Genomic DNA, 16,166 nt, shown 5'->3' with positions numbered 1-16,166 from the left:
CACTGCATTCATTCATAACTATGATTAATTATGGCTGCCACATTAATTATGCACATACCAGCAAGTCAGGGTATTTTCTCCAAACCGTGGTATAAATAAATGGTATAAGTAAGTTCTATGTATTTTCCAAATCGTCATTAGTGGCACCTCATCATGAGGTGACCATGCAGCCCTTACCCGGTGGGCCAGTAGGACCAGGGGGTCCAGGTATCTCCAAACCTAGTTGTCCCCTCTCGCCCTTCTGTCCTCGATAACCTGGAAGCAGACAGAGCACATTCAGGCAGGCATGCGCCACCACACACAGTCAACCTCGGCAGTGTTAGTCAGGTGGTGCACCCCGGGACGGTTGTTTAGAAATATTTCATTCCCCTCCTTTTGGTTAAAGGTGCTGTCAACCCATGCCTGTCAAACCGCCCACCTGGATCTCGAGTTCAGTGTCTGAATGCTACCATGGGTTTTAGTCACCTGTCTGTCAAAATGACAGAACGTAATACTTAACAAAAGCACTTGCATTTGAAACCAGCAGGGAAAAAGCATCAGTCGCTCTGAGAAAGAAGTAAATGTATTAGAAAAAAAAAATCTTGGCTATGAATAGAATGTCTACGGTTATCAAAATGCCAGGAGAGATTTTGTGTATAATTGTTTGCTCTCGCCCTCAGACTGACTGAGTTTTTTTTCAGGGTGACTTAAAAGCCCCTGAGTTGCCCAGAAGATGGAATGTAGGGTGGTAGTAGGCTAGTGTAAAAGACTCTCGCATTTGAACCAGAAGGTTCAAACCCAACTTACTAGTGAATTGTCTACAGGGGGACTGTCCCTGTAACTACCAACTGGAAGTTGCTCTGGATAAGGGTGTTTGTACATTTAAATGTAGTATTACAGTAGTAGTGTATTGGTAACACAGCAAAAAAAAAAAATCCAAATGCTGAACATCAAGCGCAGGCCAGCAACAGGCAAGCACATCTCTTCATCATTCCAGTTATCTGTTCTAATGACATGAGTCCTGGCAGCACTGCATGCAGACGTCAGGATGAACGCAAGCTTAGCCTGACGGGGGAGCAGGAGAAACCTGAAGAGCATGTTGCAAACTGTACTGCACTCCCGGCTCCATATGACAGCATTCCACAGGGATGGAACAGCACTGTACCTGAGGACAACCTCGGGCCCGGCGTAGATATACACGGAACCGAGCTGCAATTTGGTTAATGTAAAGGAGCCACTGCAATACAATAGGGCAGTCATTCCCAGCGTCTCCAGTCATCCCACTCAACATGCGGCAGGCGTGAAGAATGGATCATTTCATCACTTCTCGCAAAACAACATGCTTCTCAATAACTTCACACTTCATTCATGTATAATCAGTCACATGAAAACACATAAAAAATGCTAATCCATATAATCAACCGTGAACCATGATCGCCAGCATCTTACACTTTCAACACTGTACAACAATTAACCAGTGTTACTGAACTCATCAACTGCTACTACCATGAAACACCATGTGCCATGAACAGATCATTGGCTTAGACATTAATAATGTCTAGTACACATATACAAAGGTAAACAGTGGAAATGTATCCAGTTAGTCTTGCATTTAGTTAATATGTAGTAATTTTCAAACTGCAACATTTCCAATTAAACAAAATGAAAACATAACAATGCAACAATATGAGAGAATTCAGTGTAATATAATAGTACAACAGTACAATGTAACATAATAGCAAGGTAAATTGCACAGATAACAGTACCATGTATACTGAAAACAAAAAAAAAAAACAGAATAAGTAACAAAGAAAAACCATAAAAACTCCAGAAGCTTGTGGAGGAGCTGAATGGAGCTGCAGAGCTGGAGAAGTGACCTCTACTGAAATCAAGGTGTTTCAGAATTGAACTCGGCTGCAGTCTACAGGTTATTTTTCTCTATAAACTATTCGTTTTGGCACATTTCACAAGAAAAAAAAGCCAAATTGGATATTCTGTGGGAGGACTGTCTCCAGTGGAGGATGACGAGAAATAATGAGGAAATATCACCCCAAAGTCTTTCAGCACGCGAACAGAGCTGGAAGTCAACATTACAGAAAATTAAAAAGTTGTTGAATTACCAGCGTACCAGACCAAACTCAATTCTCTCACACTTCTTCTCAACTACTCATTTGTAAACTTGTATTAGTAGAAAATTAAGTGATTTTAAAAGGTAAACAAGGTTGAAAAACTATATATGTACTCTAAAACACAAAACTAAAAAAAGAAAATGAACAAAGGAAGGATAGAGATGTGTTTGGGAAATGCTATAGTGGTTAATACAAGGCATTCAGCTATTAATGTTAAACCTAGTAAATAAAATCAATGCATAAAAGCAGAAAACCCAGCAATATAATATATACATATATAATATATATGTAATATAAATATAATTATAAGAATGATATAATCTAGAAAAAAAATGGAAGCCTGAATTACTCTTGTTTGGAGTCATATATTTAAATCTGCACTATATTCCTTACAGGATGCTATTTTTAAACATAGATCAGCATTATGGGTCTTTTGTCCTGCAAATATGCCCTCTGGATTTGTACATTTGCAAATATTTAAATACTGTTTGTTTAACTAAATCCTAAGGACATACTTGATATATTACTACACTACACATATTTTGTGTAGTGCTGCACTTAGCTCCAGTCTGAAAATAGTGCCCATCACATATTAGAATATTGGCTCTGTTCTGGCAGCATGTAACTATGTGCATCTGTGTGTAGGTGCGTGAATCAGGACTGAGGAATGACAGCATGACGAAAGTAACTAAAGTGAACAACCAGAGCAAAAGTAAAACCAACAACCTGCGGTACACCGATGCCAGTGACTGTGGTCTTGACAAGAGCAATTCACACAGCACGCTGTGTACAAAATGAGAGTTTGCGGCCTTGCAAACTAGTGATATGACTATAAAAAGCATGGCTATATTGATTAATCATCTGCACAATATCTCATCAATAATTTTTTAAATAACATGCCTAACATTTGTACTTTCTGACTCATTCAGAGGGATGTCTGTCTAATGTGGTCTGGAGGCCACAACAGGGCAACAAAAATCTATTGGCCTGGTATAATAAATTAATAACCTGTTCACATTCAGACAAATCAATAAATGTTTTTGTAACATCAATGTCTGAAAAAGTGATCAATCCCAAGTCTTGTAATTAATTCCTCATTCCAATTTATAATGGTTTATATCATTATACTCATGTCTATACACTGTCCCTGAGATCTTCATGATCACAATAACTAAATCTATGCCAAACTATGCTTATGTAAACTATGCCAACTCTATATATTTGTAGAAAATCTAGTCATTTTATTCCGGTTTCCGTATCCTGCGGGTGTACGGCTGCCCATGAGTGAGCACTCAGAGTGCCATCAGTATTTACAATTGTGCCGCTGATTGTGGAACAGTCTCATCTCCCTGCAAGCTCTGCTGTATTCATCTGTATTCATCCAGCTACAGTAATAACTGCCTTACGTAACTGAAGCAGGTTCTGAATGGCTAGATGAAATTATTCTTCATGTGTTTGAGTTATTGTACACACCCAGAAGACATTAGATGATTTTTGTTTTGCCCATGCTGAATTTGTATTCAATGTTTTGCTTTTAAATGACACAATCAATCAGAAAATTGCCTACGCTTGATACAGCATGTTTACAGATTTAGCATCTTTGGCATGTTTGTGATCATGTTGATGAGGTCAACAATGCAAAAAAAAACCAACAAAACAAATAAAACAACATTATAACAGCATGACAAATTATAGGGCTGTTAAAAATATTTAGTTAGTGCAGTTATTCTTGAGTGTTATACAGCATGTAATTCAGGAAGGCTTTCCCTTTAAATAATCGTAAATGTTTTAGTGCAGCAGTAAAAGCAAAACAAGCTCTGCAGAATATACAGTACATTCAAATGCTACATGGCCGTAATTTAGAGGTTTAGTGGTTTACGTGACAGAGTTTCGTGTCAGCAGATACTATTTCCACAGCACTTCATTAAACGAGGTAGATACGTGTAAGCTCGGCCACATGGGCGTTTCAGCCTGGAGGGACCTTTTCTTGCATGCCGTACTAATGGCGGCCAAGTCCAACCCTAATTCAGATGGAAGTGACAAATCTGAGGAGTACAGGGGTAATTGATGAGGAGCTTTGTGCAAACAGTAAGATACTTGCCCGGGTTTGATAAATGATCACCTCCTCTTTTCTAGGCTTTTTTTGTTTTATTCCACAAAGTAAGATATCGCCTGGCCCGCCTGCCCCCCCCCAGTCTGTCCACACTGATATTACATTCGCTTATTCTCGGCCAATTCTTCATTTGTCTTCATATGTTCCCGCGTGTCGCGCTGAACCCTCAGCCGCTTCGCAGGCCTCTGCCCCTCAGGCCGCATTGATAAATGCGGCTACCGGGAGAGAAACACCCATGAATCCTTGCAACAAAGTTTCAATCGATTCATTCATGACGCTCAGGCCATCCCCCCAACATGCTGCCTGCCGCTCCAGAAGCCGCTACTTTTTCCAGTTTCTTTAGCCGCTTTCCTCCGACTTGCTCATTTCCCACTAAAAGCTGGGGTCAGTGCTGTGTGATCACAGCCAGGGCCTCATATTTCACGGCTCATTCTGCCCCGAGCAATGTGACCATGACCAGACAGGAGCAGGAATAGCGCTAATAAACCGTCACACCCAACACGATCAGACACTACACTAACACAGTATACAATCACATACAAACACAACACGGCACTCCACAGTTTCTACTGAGCATCAAACGTCCATCAAGTGTTACAAAGTGCTTCGCTCTTCAGAGTGTGTAAGTAGCTATGGGGCAGATGGCATGGAGCTCTGCGGGCATTTAGGCAGGAATCTGGAGTTTCCTACCCGGAGGGCCCGGGGGCCCAGCCTGCCCTGGAGGTCCTGGGGATCCGTCATTGCCTGGGGGTCCTGGAGGGCCTTGTCGCACCTGTGCTGCTAATATGGCCGCTGGTGTCTGCTGCTGAGCGTAGCTGGAAAGCCGCTCTGGACAAAGAGAGGGAACAATTCATCGGTTGTATGAGAACGTTTCCAAAGCAGTCATGTACCATTCTAATTTGCAATCATTAAAGTACAAATGATTCGCTAATGCTTTAACTGAACTAGTCTTACACAATTCTCATCTTTTAGACCCCCAAGGTCTGTGCCTGATTTCCAGTCGCACTAATCATGACAAATCTCCTGAAGAGCGACCTTTCTGCACCACAAGATGCCAATGAAATTTAGACCAATGAACTAATAGAAAGGAAAGTTATATTCTTCCTGTCAGTGTGAGATATATGTTTGTGTATTGAAGACTTACCTTCAAAGACCTTTAATACTTCATTTCGGATAAGCATTTTAATTTCCTCCATAGATGAGGCATCACTCTGCAAATGAAAGAAGCAGCACAAACACAAGCAAAACATGTTCAGTAGATTAAGAAAATGCAATTATAAAACTGCAGTAATTCATGTTTTATTCATGGTTGAAATGGTAGTCTTAGGAGATAAAGGGATGAATAACACATAATGGCATAATAATCATCTCTCTGCCTGCCACCTATCTCAGCATGGATGCTATTCATAATGGGAGGTAGCTTAGATGGAGGAATAAATTGGCAGAGACAGACAACTGTGCAAAAAAAAAAAAAAAAAAAAGTATTCCCACAAATGGTCCACAGATATCAAATAAATCTTTTAATGAGGCCAGAAACTGGTTACAACAACTCACTGGCCCTGTAAGTTACAGTTTCTGTTTGGTTACACACTACCAACACACCTTTTTGCAAAAACTTCAAGGCCAAAAACCTAACAGTGGTGGCCTAGCGCATAACTAAAGGGTTGCAGGTTCAAATTCCTAAAATTCATCAAGGTGCCAATGATGTCTCCTTGATCAAGGTACCGTCCCCACATGCTGCTCCCCACTGGGGCAGTGGTGGTCTAGCGGTTAAGGAAGCGGCCCTGTAATCAGAAGGTTGCCGGTTCGAATCCCGATCCGCCAAGGTGCCACTGAGGTGCCACTGAGCAAAGCACCGTCCTCACACACTGCTGCCCACTGCTCAAAGTGACAATTTTTATAATTAAGTGGACTGAGAAGAAAAAAAAGTACATAAATAGTTCATTAAAATAGGCACCCAGTAATCCCAGCCACTGGGAATGCAGGTGACAGTGTGTTGGTGCCGGTTCCAAACCCAGGTAAATGAGGACATGCTAAAGCCACATCAATGATTTTGTCAGAATTAAGAAGAAAGGACTGCTTGTCATCTGTATCTGTATCTTAGAGAGGAAGGTAACAATGTTTTTAAACTGATACTTAAATGACAGGAGTCCATAGAGATGACTGGCAGCTCTCACACATCCTTCTTCTTCACTCTGGATGATTTAAACCACTCGTCCCACAGTAGCCATCTCCAAGCTGTCCGTATCATTTGCTTTTGTTTGTTTTTAATCCAGTCTATTTATAACTCTTCTTTTTGACGGTATTTGATTTGTATTTGATCTGATATTATTGCACATAAAGTTTACAATGTTAACACATGCTTGCTGTATAGAAGGACATTGTTAAAAGAAAGGAAGAATTCCTGAAATGGTTAACTTTTAATCCCTGCATGTTCATTAGTATATTATTATAAAGATTGATTATAAAGATTGATTAGGCCACAAACGTATCAGAAGCCCTTATCCAGAGCCACTTACAATAGTAGTTATAGGGACAGTCGCCCTGAAGACACTCAGGTTTAAGTTTCTCGCCCAGGGACACAATAGTAGGAAGTGGGGTTTGAATGTGTGGCGTTGCAGTCTTCTGATTCATGAATGTGTTACCCACTAGGCTACAATCACCATAAACTGTTACTTTGCAAACATGACTTTTGCAGGCTAAACAATGATGCCCTGAAAAGTACAGTAAAAAAACAGTAAAGTGTATACTAGTCCTACAAAAATGTCTACTACACAGCAGTATCGGACACCTATAGATTCACCCATAAAAGTGCCCGTAGGGCACCTAGAGACATTTGGAATATTTTTGGTGGAAAACAACAGAAGCTGAGTGTTTTTGGAAATGCTGGTGACTCTTATGCAACCCCTGTGTGCTGCTGAAAAGCATGTTTCCATCCTGTGCTGCGCTCCTTGGACGCCCACGGATCCTACCCACTCCCCCGATGGGTTGCTGCATTTAAAAGTGGGAGGCAGAGACAGAAGACGGCACAGACTAAGTAGCTTCCCATGTTGCAAAACAAAAGAAAGGAAAAGTCCAGAAGCAGTGAGAGGGATACAGAGAGGAGACAGGGGAGAGAGAATGACTGGGGTGATGATAATTACTGGCAACCTGTGACTCGTACCACTGATTGTTATGAACAGACTTTCATGTGCATATGAATATTGAGACACTCAAAAGCTACTTCCCTCTTCAAATTATTCTCTTTGCCTGGGGACTGAATGCAGAGAGAACGTTTCTGGCATACATACTAGAGGGCCCGGGGGTCCCGGTGATCCCAAAGGCCCTGGAGGCCCAGTGTCCCCCTGCAGTCCCGGTGGTCCAATCGGTCCTCGTTGTCCAGCGGGGCCCCTATCGCCCTGCCGACCTCTTTCCCCTTGAACACCCCTCTCTCCTGTGATCCCAGGGTCCCCCTGTAATACATCACATTATTAGAAACTCAAGGTACACACAAGGACTGTTGGACTATTTTTTCTGCACTTTTTCCCACTCTACCCTGGAAGGGGGTTCCTCAAGGCTTCTCTCTCAAGTTTTAGTGGAGTTTTCCTTGTGTTTAAATGGGTCAAGTGTAGGGCCTATAAGGCCTGTCAAAGCCAATTGAGACATTCTGTATGTGATTTTGGGCTATATGAGAAATAAATGATGTTATTGTTGTCTGGACAAGAAATTATATTTCCTAAAAACCTATAATCATTACCCAAGATAAAGGATGCACCTCAGTGCACATTGCTGGTTGGTGCATTTGACCTCTTGACCTTCTACTGCTAAGGTACCACTGCTTCTATGAGCTCTAAACATTACTTTTAATGAAGCCATGTGGGATTATTTAAATGTATTTAGATGCAGTAAATAAAAAATACATAAAATTGACTTTTAAATCAAATAATTCCATCCAGCTATTGGCATGTCATGCTGGTCAGGCAAACAACAGTGTAGTGCAAGGGTTGGCAACCAGTTGCTCTTTCATCCTTACACTGTGGCTTCCTGTGGCTTTGAATAAAAAAAATTGCCCAGTTGCTTTTGTTATTGAGTATTGTTGTAACATTAAAATGCCATGTATTTAATTTTTTGTTGCTCAATATATGTCACAGACTTATCTGTGTCATGGGCTTTTACACGCATATTTGTGCTAGTAAAAGCCCCCAATCCATCTGCACACGTATGAAAATGTTTCCATCTTACATTCACGGTCTAGTCAAAAAGTGCATTACCACTAGATGATGCCAAATATAACATTTCTGACTTGTGGGGTGGGGTGCTCCGGTTCCATGATCCGTTTTTGTTGTCTCCCTGATTTTCTGATTGTATGCAGCTGTTTGTATTTAAGTCAGCCCTGTGTGTCATGTCCTCATCCGGTCATTGGTTATTTCTCCCAGTGTTTGTGTTTTTGATATTTTGCGTGTCTGGCCCTTACGCCTCTTTTGTTACTAAATCCCCTTTTCATAAGCTGTGTAAACCCCCCCTTCATGCGCTTGCGTTCCCTTTTTACCTGCCCTGCCTTGCCCCAGTGACAAAAGGTGTTTCAATTAGTCTTGATAAAGGGTGTTCATCTTATTTTAGGGGTTTATTTTGTAATGCCATGATGACTCACTGGGTGACACCATTTAACTGTAATAAAAGTCCTTATGAGTTTTGTGTAAATTAGAACTGTTACTTGCCCTGTAAGTTATGACTGTAAGTTTCCCTTTAGTCTCCTGCCCCTGTGCTGCTTTTACCATGTCACCATGATGTTGAGTTCTTTGCTGTGCTTGCTTGTATGTGTTTCTGGCCATTGTGCCGTTTTTCTTTTGTTTATTAAAAAACCCTCTTTTTTTAATGATGTCCTGCACTCCGCCCTTCACCCCACTTAGCATTATGATAATATAATATACTATATAATAATATATGATTATTACAAATATTTTACTATCAGCAGCACTTCTGTGGTTAGACTTAATAGACTAAGGGAACCAATGAAACACCTTGGGGGTAAAATCTCCATTTTAATGGATCACAATATTTCCCAGAAATATGGAAGGTGACCCTGAACAATGGGCCTTATTGTGTGTAGCCACAGCCCCGCACAGATTTGTAGCCCATTATATAGCAGCACATTTCAATTACAGCTCTTTATTAGCTGTATTTGGAGAAGAAAGACAAATGTGTGCAGTGAGGCGGGGCTTAAACAGCACATTGTTTCACTCATGTGAATGGAGTTGAGGTAGACGTTCTCTGAAATTTACATTCTGTCCTTTTAAATAAAAAAATGTATATATTATATTAAAACTGCCTTTAGTATGCAAAAGGCACTTGTGTTAACATCCAAGAGTTCAAAAACTTTTCATTAATGCCTTAACACCTCAGGAATCAGTGCCATAGTTACTTTATTATTCAGTCACCCTATTTTACTTCCTCACCCGTTCTCCTTTTGCACCCCGTTCTCCAGGTCTACCGGTGGCTCCCTGAGAGGGAAAAGAAAAGAAAAAATGAAATTAGTCACTGCATTCTAGTAATTCTAGTAAATTAGAAATTGGGTGCTGGAAATGAGGCTGCGACCCAGTGGCTGCAGCCTTCACCCCCTTTCACAGCACACAGAGCACCCAGCTCCCACTGTAGAGGCCAGCGGTGGCCCCCGAGACTCCCGCCATTTTACACACAGACACTCAAAAACAGCTCTGAGTTGATGACAAGAAAATACACACACACACACCCTAACAGTGGAGATAAATTAACACATACTGTAGTTCTGCTAGAACACACACATAAAAATATAAACGGAAAAAAACATAATGACCAAGTGCAGACACAAGCATGACTAAAACACACACCCAAACAAGTGTGCATTCTTAGTAAAAACTAAAAAAGTATCAAAAATGTATGACTACAGGTCAAAAAAACCAACATCTGTTACATAACAAGTAACTCCAAGCTGTTCCAGCCGAGCTCGTAGCGAGCTGCCCGTCTACGCCCTCGACCCCCAACAGCGGAGGGTACCGAGCAACACCTGTCGCAGGGGCCACGCAAAACACAGGCTGACATTACGAGCTTTTTACAGCAGGGCGGCCCTCTGCGTGATGCTCCTTCCCCCCGCCCGCTTTCATCTGCGCCTCTCCCAATCCCCCGGTGCCTGATGAGGAGGCTTAAATCCATCATCGTGCCCACTGAATTGTGTTTCCCTGGGCTGTGCGGTGGAGGAGAAATATATAAATAAATGCAGACCAACCCCCCTTCAGACCTATGGAGGATGGCGAGACAAGGCTTTGTTTTTTTGGGGTTATGCCTCCCCCTGCTAGATGGCACTGTTGCACCACCGGAGTTCCGAGCGGGAGAAAATCTGTTGAGCGCTCATCAGTCGCAAAGTCGTGCCGTTTCAGAGCACTGTGACGTGGGAGAGGAAATAAAAAGCAGAGCTCCCCTCGGGTTTCGTGCATCCGCTAATGGGGCTGCGCAGATGCAGAAGTGACTCACACACCTAGGCTCGTATTTTTATCTTAGTTAATCTAACGGGGAATCTTCAGAAGCGGGGTGCTGGTGGTGGGGCACTTCTTCGTTCTGATAGATCTGTCAGTGGGTGCAGACAGACGCAGGTTCAGGGGAGCTTGTCATACACAATTATGCGTGCAGAGGCTCGCAGATCTGGTTCAGTTTAGGACTTTCTCCTTTAATTAGTTACATGTATTATTCATAGTCTACTGCCCTCAATAACAGACATTTTAGGACTGCCTGAAAGCATGAATGTTTTGATTTAGGATGGGAAAATGCCCTCTTTGTCATTAAAAGCTCTGATAACTAATATTAACGCTGCACTGGTGCTGGCAGGACAGTTCTTTACCCAAAAGCCCCTCTGCCTCAATGTTCAACCCCTCGCCCACGTTTACACAGGTTAACTCCAGAGGAGAGCCCTGGGTTTTATGTGGGCTTAATATCGGAAGCCCCTTTGAATGAGGAGGGCTGCGGGAAGCCCTGGGAGTAAATGAAGATAAACAGGTGATGAAATGGAAGTGAAATCCTGGGTCCGCTGGCGTTTGTCCTCACCTCGTATCCAGGAATCCCATCTTTCCCTGGCCGCCCCTGCCGAAAGGAACCAGGAACGAGTCAGAGACAATCTCGTCGTGTTAAACAGTGTGACTGGAAGTTACAGTTGCTTTGTTTGTAATCTCCATACTTAATGAGATGGCCCAACTGTGCACTAATGATGCTTACTGCAATAAGAGAATTGCTGCTCTCTGAGCTATAGAGTGAAAAAAAAACGTAGGAAAATGATTTACTGTAAAAATGAACCATACTGGCCTGAATGTAAGACGATGCCTCTACTCTTCTTTAAAAGACAAATTAAAACACACACTCACTCACTATCGATTACCGCTTATTCCTAATTGTTATTGCTGGAGGCAATTCCTGGTCACTGGGCGTGCACACACACACACACACACATGCTCACACACTCATACACTTACACCTACGGACACTTTTTTATCAGGAATTTTATTTGGTGCCTAGACCACAAACATTAAATGACACCACTTTTCAGACATATTTTGGTGACAAATGTCAGATTTGGGACAATACAGTAGTCATCTATCAATCAATCATGTTAGTAGTGTGGTAGAGGAAGCTGTGTATGGATTGTATTCTCACAGATGCGCCCGGCGGTCCTTCCGGCCCGGGGAATCCCGTCTCTCCCAGGGGTCCTCGTTCCCCCTGCCAGAGAATAAACAACACCCACCCAAATTGTACATTTCCAGTGTGGAGTGTGTTTGTGAATGACGGACGAGGAGGAAGACAGACGGTAAAAAAAACTCACCGCCTCGCCTGGGATCCCTGGCTCGCCGCGTGGCCCTGGTTTCCCCTGTCAGTCACACAGGATGGATGTTAGCGCTCGTTAAAGCACCAGCGAGCTGACATTTCCCCGGCACTAATGCTACTACAGCCAGGCCACTGCCGATGTGAGTGACGCTTGCGTTAACTGCGTCCTAATGTGCTGTGTGGTGAAGTATGGCATGCTAGACCAGTGTTAAACACCACCTTCTTACTGTGAATGCTATACTTTCTGGAGATTGAGTGTGATTGGCATTTAGCATGTAATTTATATCAGAATTTCTAATGCATAATGTGTTCAGAATTTGAATTGCAGATTATGCGTATATTAGCTACGTGTTACTAAGTCTGTCTACATTTGCTTTACTGCTATTGACACAAACAAAATGCATTTACTAAATGTAAAAAACCACAACAACAACAAAACATATATGTACAATAGTCCTTGCAGACTCCTGCCACTATTGGCCGCCAGTTCTAATTATAGCTGAGCTTTTTTTTCTCAAGCTGTACTTGTCAAGCTCAGATCAGGTTAAATACTTTTGGGGTCGGGCCTAACTTTTCAAGACGGTTACATCTCTAGTAAGCAGCTGCACAACAGCGGGAGGCTTTGATGAAGCAAAAAATCTCTGTCGTCAAAATCATAGCAACTCATGAGACGCTATGATACAACTAGATGACGCAACAAAAAATATATATCTATATTTGTACAGTCAGTGGGGGTTTAGTCCTTTGTTCTTCTTCCAATTTCTTCCTCACTCCCACCTGCACCACTGTGAGCCTGTCTGCCGCTTAGAGCCGACTGGAAGACCCAACTCTGCACTCAACCAGTTTCTCCTTTCATATACTGATGTAATCACAGCAATTTTAGTAAAGCTCGTTGATATTTTTTTATTACTTGGGCCACCTTTATTAGTTTTGTTAGTATAGGAAATAGAGAGAAGAGTTACTGTTTACTATATTTAATATTAAGTTATCCAATTGAGGTAAATGTCATGTTTTTATTGATTAAACTCTGATTTTTTGCTGTTTTTGCCGTGGTCAGGGGGTTTGTGTGCAGGTTGGACAGGTTTTAGGGTAGAGGCCTGACAAAGTCCAATCCAGTTACATGACAAAAACAGTAATCCAGAGCATCTTACCAATTTCCTGCCTCTGTCGCCACCATGTGCCCCCTTTTGCCCCCATTTCTGTCTGCCTTCTCATATATGCTAAACCATCTCCATCAAGGTTGGGAGGCTGGGAACCTTATTTTCTTCAATATATGAGATAATTTCTACTTCACTTTATTTCACCTTTTCTCTGTTAATACACAACCTGTGCAAGTCCCAGTCTTTTTTATTTGCAAGTACATCCTTCCTCCTTCCTCAATTGGACATAAATGTATGTTTTGTAATGACATGCTACATAGCCACTGAAAAGCTGTAAAATTCTTACTTGGGGTCCTGGTATTCCAGGAGGACCTGGCATACCCGAGTCTCCCTAAAAAAAGAACAGGTAACACTTGTTTTTACACGTCAACATTGCATTTTGATAGTGAAAGTGAAGTGATTGTCATTGTGATACACTGCAGCACAGCACACGGTGCACACAACCATGGCGGCTCAGGAATCGAACCGGCAACCTTCTGATTACGTGGCCGCTTCCTTAACCGCTAGGCCACAACTGCCCCACACGTGACTAAAGAAACAGCCACCTCTTGCTAGCTCTCTGGCCCTAAAAATCCTTCCTTTTTCTTTTAGAAATTCCTCCACCGTGTCCTGTTTGAAGCTGTAAATTGCACAGCCTGAGCAGGGACACCCCTGGTCCCAGAGGTGATTGCATGGATTCATGAATTAATGAACCCGTCCCGAACTTTTGTGCACCAACCCAAACAAACAGTTCTGCATTGCAGCTCTCGCTTCTCCTCCATCTTTTATTTTTCTCTTTATTTAATTCGGCACATCCGTGCAGGCTGCCATGTGGTCGATGTGGCTACTGCATCTTGACAGGGGGTCTCCAGAGAGGAGAGCTCGTTTGATGTCACCGCAGAACGCGTCCTACTCAGGCTGTCACACAGAGGTTCGCTTTTACTGCTCCAGACATTAGCATTCAGACGAGGAGGTACGGTAAGTGCTGTTTTGCAGCATCTCTCTCCCGCCATTAACTCTTAAAGACACATCACAGGAAATTGGGCCGCGCTCACACAATACATTTGCTGAGACTCGAAGTGCGAGCTTATGGTACCGCCATATAATATGGACCGTTCGTGGTGGAATGAGAGACTCTCTCTCAGATTACCTTGGCACCAGGCAGTCCTTCCAGCCCAGGCAATCCCATGGGACCCGGCTCTCCCTGCCAAGAAGACACAGTATTTCAACAGCAGGGCAGCAAGACCGTAACAACAAAGTGTGTGTGTGTGTGTGTGTGTGCGTGCCTTGGAAGTGAGAAACAAAGAATAAGGTAAACAACGAGACAGAAGGAGTCACAGAAAACGACCGAAGATTCGGAGCAGGAGAGAGACGGAGAGCCAGGGTAATGCACAATTTTGACACAAATTCCTTCAATGTAGTATCATTATACATGTTTCATACTCCAAAAGGATTAGTAAAACCTCCTCTCTTTTTTTTGTTTCCTTCAGTGCATTGTGAAAGAGATAAAGAAAGATGAGGAAAGAAAAAGAGACAGAGCGAGATGGGAGAGTGGGAGAAGACGAAGAGAAACGGAAAGAGGGAGAGACAGAGGGAGTCGAGGCAGTAAATAACAGACACAGCACAATAGGGAGTGTTCACAAGTATATCTCCTGGATTTACAGAGATAAATACACACCGGAAACGAACGATTGCTAATAAGCCAATGACCAAGCCAGACATTTTTAATGCCGTCATCATTCAGAAGACGAACGTGAATGATGTTCCATTTTAAACAAAGTTTAAAAAGGCAGGAGTTCCGCAGGGATGACTGACAGCTCTCACAGCCCCCGACAATACGCCACAATGGTGTCCAGCAAGGCCCCATCTCCTCCTTTCCGCCTCCATCTTCCTTTGCTCTTCATATCCTAAAACGTCTTCTACATGCCCACAACCATACCAGCAAAACTGACTCTCCCATTCCCAGACACTCGCCACGCCCGGCGAGTAGAACGACGGACAGCCTGACGGGCAGATGGAGAGAGATATGGATAGACAGAGCGAGAGAGATTAAGCGAGCGACTTCTTGTTATTTAGCCCATGTCGTCCCCTGGTAGCGGCGGCGGTGGCGGCGGCAGCTTCTCTGGCAGGTGAGCCGACAACCATTTATTCACATGTAACTTCCCCCCAAAAATGTAAAAACCGGTCTCTCCTGTTAACGTCAAAACCAGTACGGGGCTTAAAAAATGAAAGGAGCGCAGTTTACTCTCCCCTCAGTCAGGAAGCCCGGCTCCTGTGCGCCATGGCGCAGACGAAGCCGAACGGTGACGGCAATTGCCATACATGTAGATGGCCATGAATAGTGGAGTGCATCTCGCGTTGTCAGGAAGCAGGCAGTGGATCAGCTGCGAGACGGATCGGGCCAATTCTGCTACAGCTCTCGAGCTCCGGGACTATTTATTCAAATGTCAAATTAACATCGCGGTGAAAAATTGCTCTGCACCGGAACAAAAAAAGAGAGAGATAACACAGGTGCGGGAAGTGGATGGAAGGTATAAGGGTGGTGCAAGTGTGATCCCCTCCCACTGTGCATTATTCTGAAGCAGGATATGAATTTCGCTCGGTTGAAAATGTTGCTATCGAATGCGAGCCGCGAAACCGCACGGGTATTTCTGGAGGCCGACCAGCAGCAAGGCCCCTGCGTGCCACTTCATTAAAGTGAATTACGGAGATCAGGATTCAGAAAGACTCACCACTGTCCCCTCATCTCCTTTAGGCCCCTGAAAATAAAATAAAGAGATTATTACATTTTCAATTAAATTCGGCGCCATTAGAAAGGTCTGCTTGGCGTTTAAGATTTCTTTAATTATATATTAATAATAACAGGCAACCTCCTCATTAAAAAAAAAATGCTGTTTGCATCCAAAAAATATCCAAAAAGAAATGCAAATAAATGAATTTGCACAAGCGAGATTTATGTTTTTTCTGTTGATCCTGCCTCAT

At 42.9% G+C, this 16,166-nt stretch overlaps 1 protein-coding gene across 5 annotated transcripts in view; it reads right to left on the bottom strand.

The window, feature by feature from the left end:
- Positions 1 to 16,166, bottom strand: part of LOC114795692 (collagen alpha-1(XIX) chain) — a 118,987-nt gene that overhangs the window by 4,733 nt on the left and 98,088 nt on the right. For all 5 annotated transcript variants that reach the window (XM_028989256.1, XM_028989260.1, XM_028989257.1 and 2 more), the window contains 11 exons: positions 15,917 to 15,943; positions 14,335 to 14,388; positions 13,492 to 13,536; positions 12,044 to 12,088; positions 11,878 to 11,940; positions 11,275 to 11,310; positions 9,657 to 9,701; positions 7,512 to 7,673; positions 5,366 to 5,432; positions 4,912 to 5,049; positions 178 to 255 (listed from right to left, as the gene is read on the bottom strand). In XM_028989256.1, the coding sequence (XP_028845089.1) occupies positions 178 to 255; positions 4,912 to 5,049; positions 5,366 to 5,432; positions 7,512 to 7,673; positions 9,657 to 9,701; positions 11,275 to 11,310; positions 11,878 to 11,940; positions 12,044 to 12,088; positions 13,492 to 13,536; positions 14,335 to 14,388; positions 15,917 to 15,943 (760 nt within the window). The remainder of the gene's footprint in view (positions 1 to 177; positions 256 to 4,911; positions 5,050 to 5,365; positions 5,433 to 7,511; positions 7,674 to 9,656; positions 9,702 to 11,274; positions 11,311 to 11,877; positions 11,941 to 12,043; positions 12,089 to 13,491; positions 13,537 to 14,334; positions 14,389 to 15,916; positions 15,944 to 16,166) is intronic.

The sequence above is a fragment of the Denticeps clupeoides genome, chromosome 8 (assembly GCF_900700375.1).
Source record: "Denticeps clupeoides chromosome 8, fDenClu1.1, whole genome shotgun sequence".
Taxonomy (NCBI): domain Eukaryota; kingdom Metazoa; phylum Chordata; class Actinopteri; order Clupeiformes; family Denticipitidae; genus Denticeps; species Denticeps clupeoides.
This window is presented reverse-complemented; position numbering and strand designations above follow the sequence as displayed.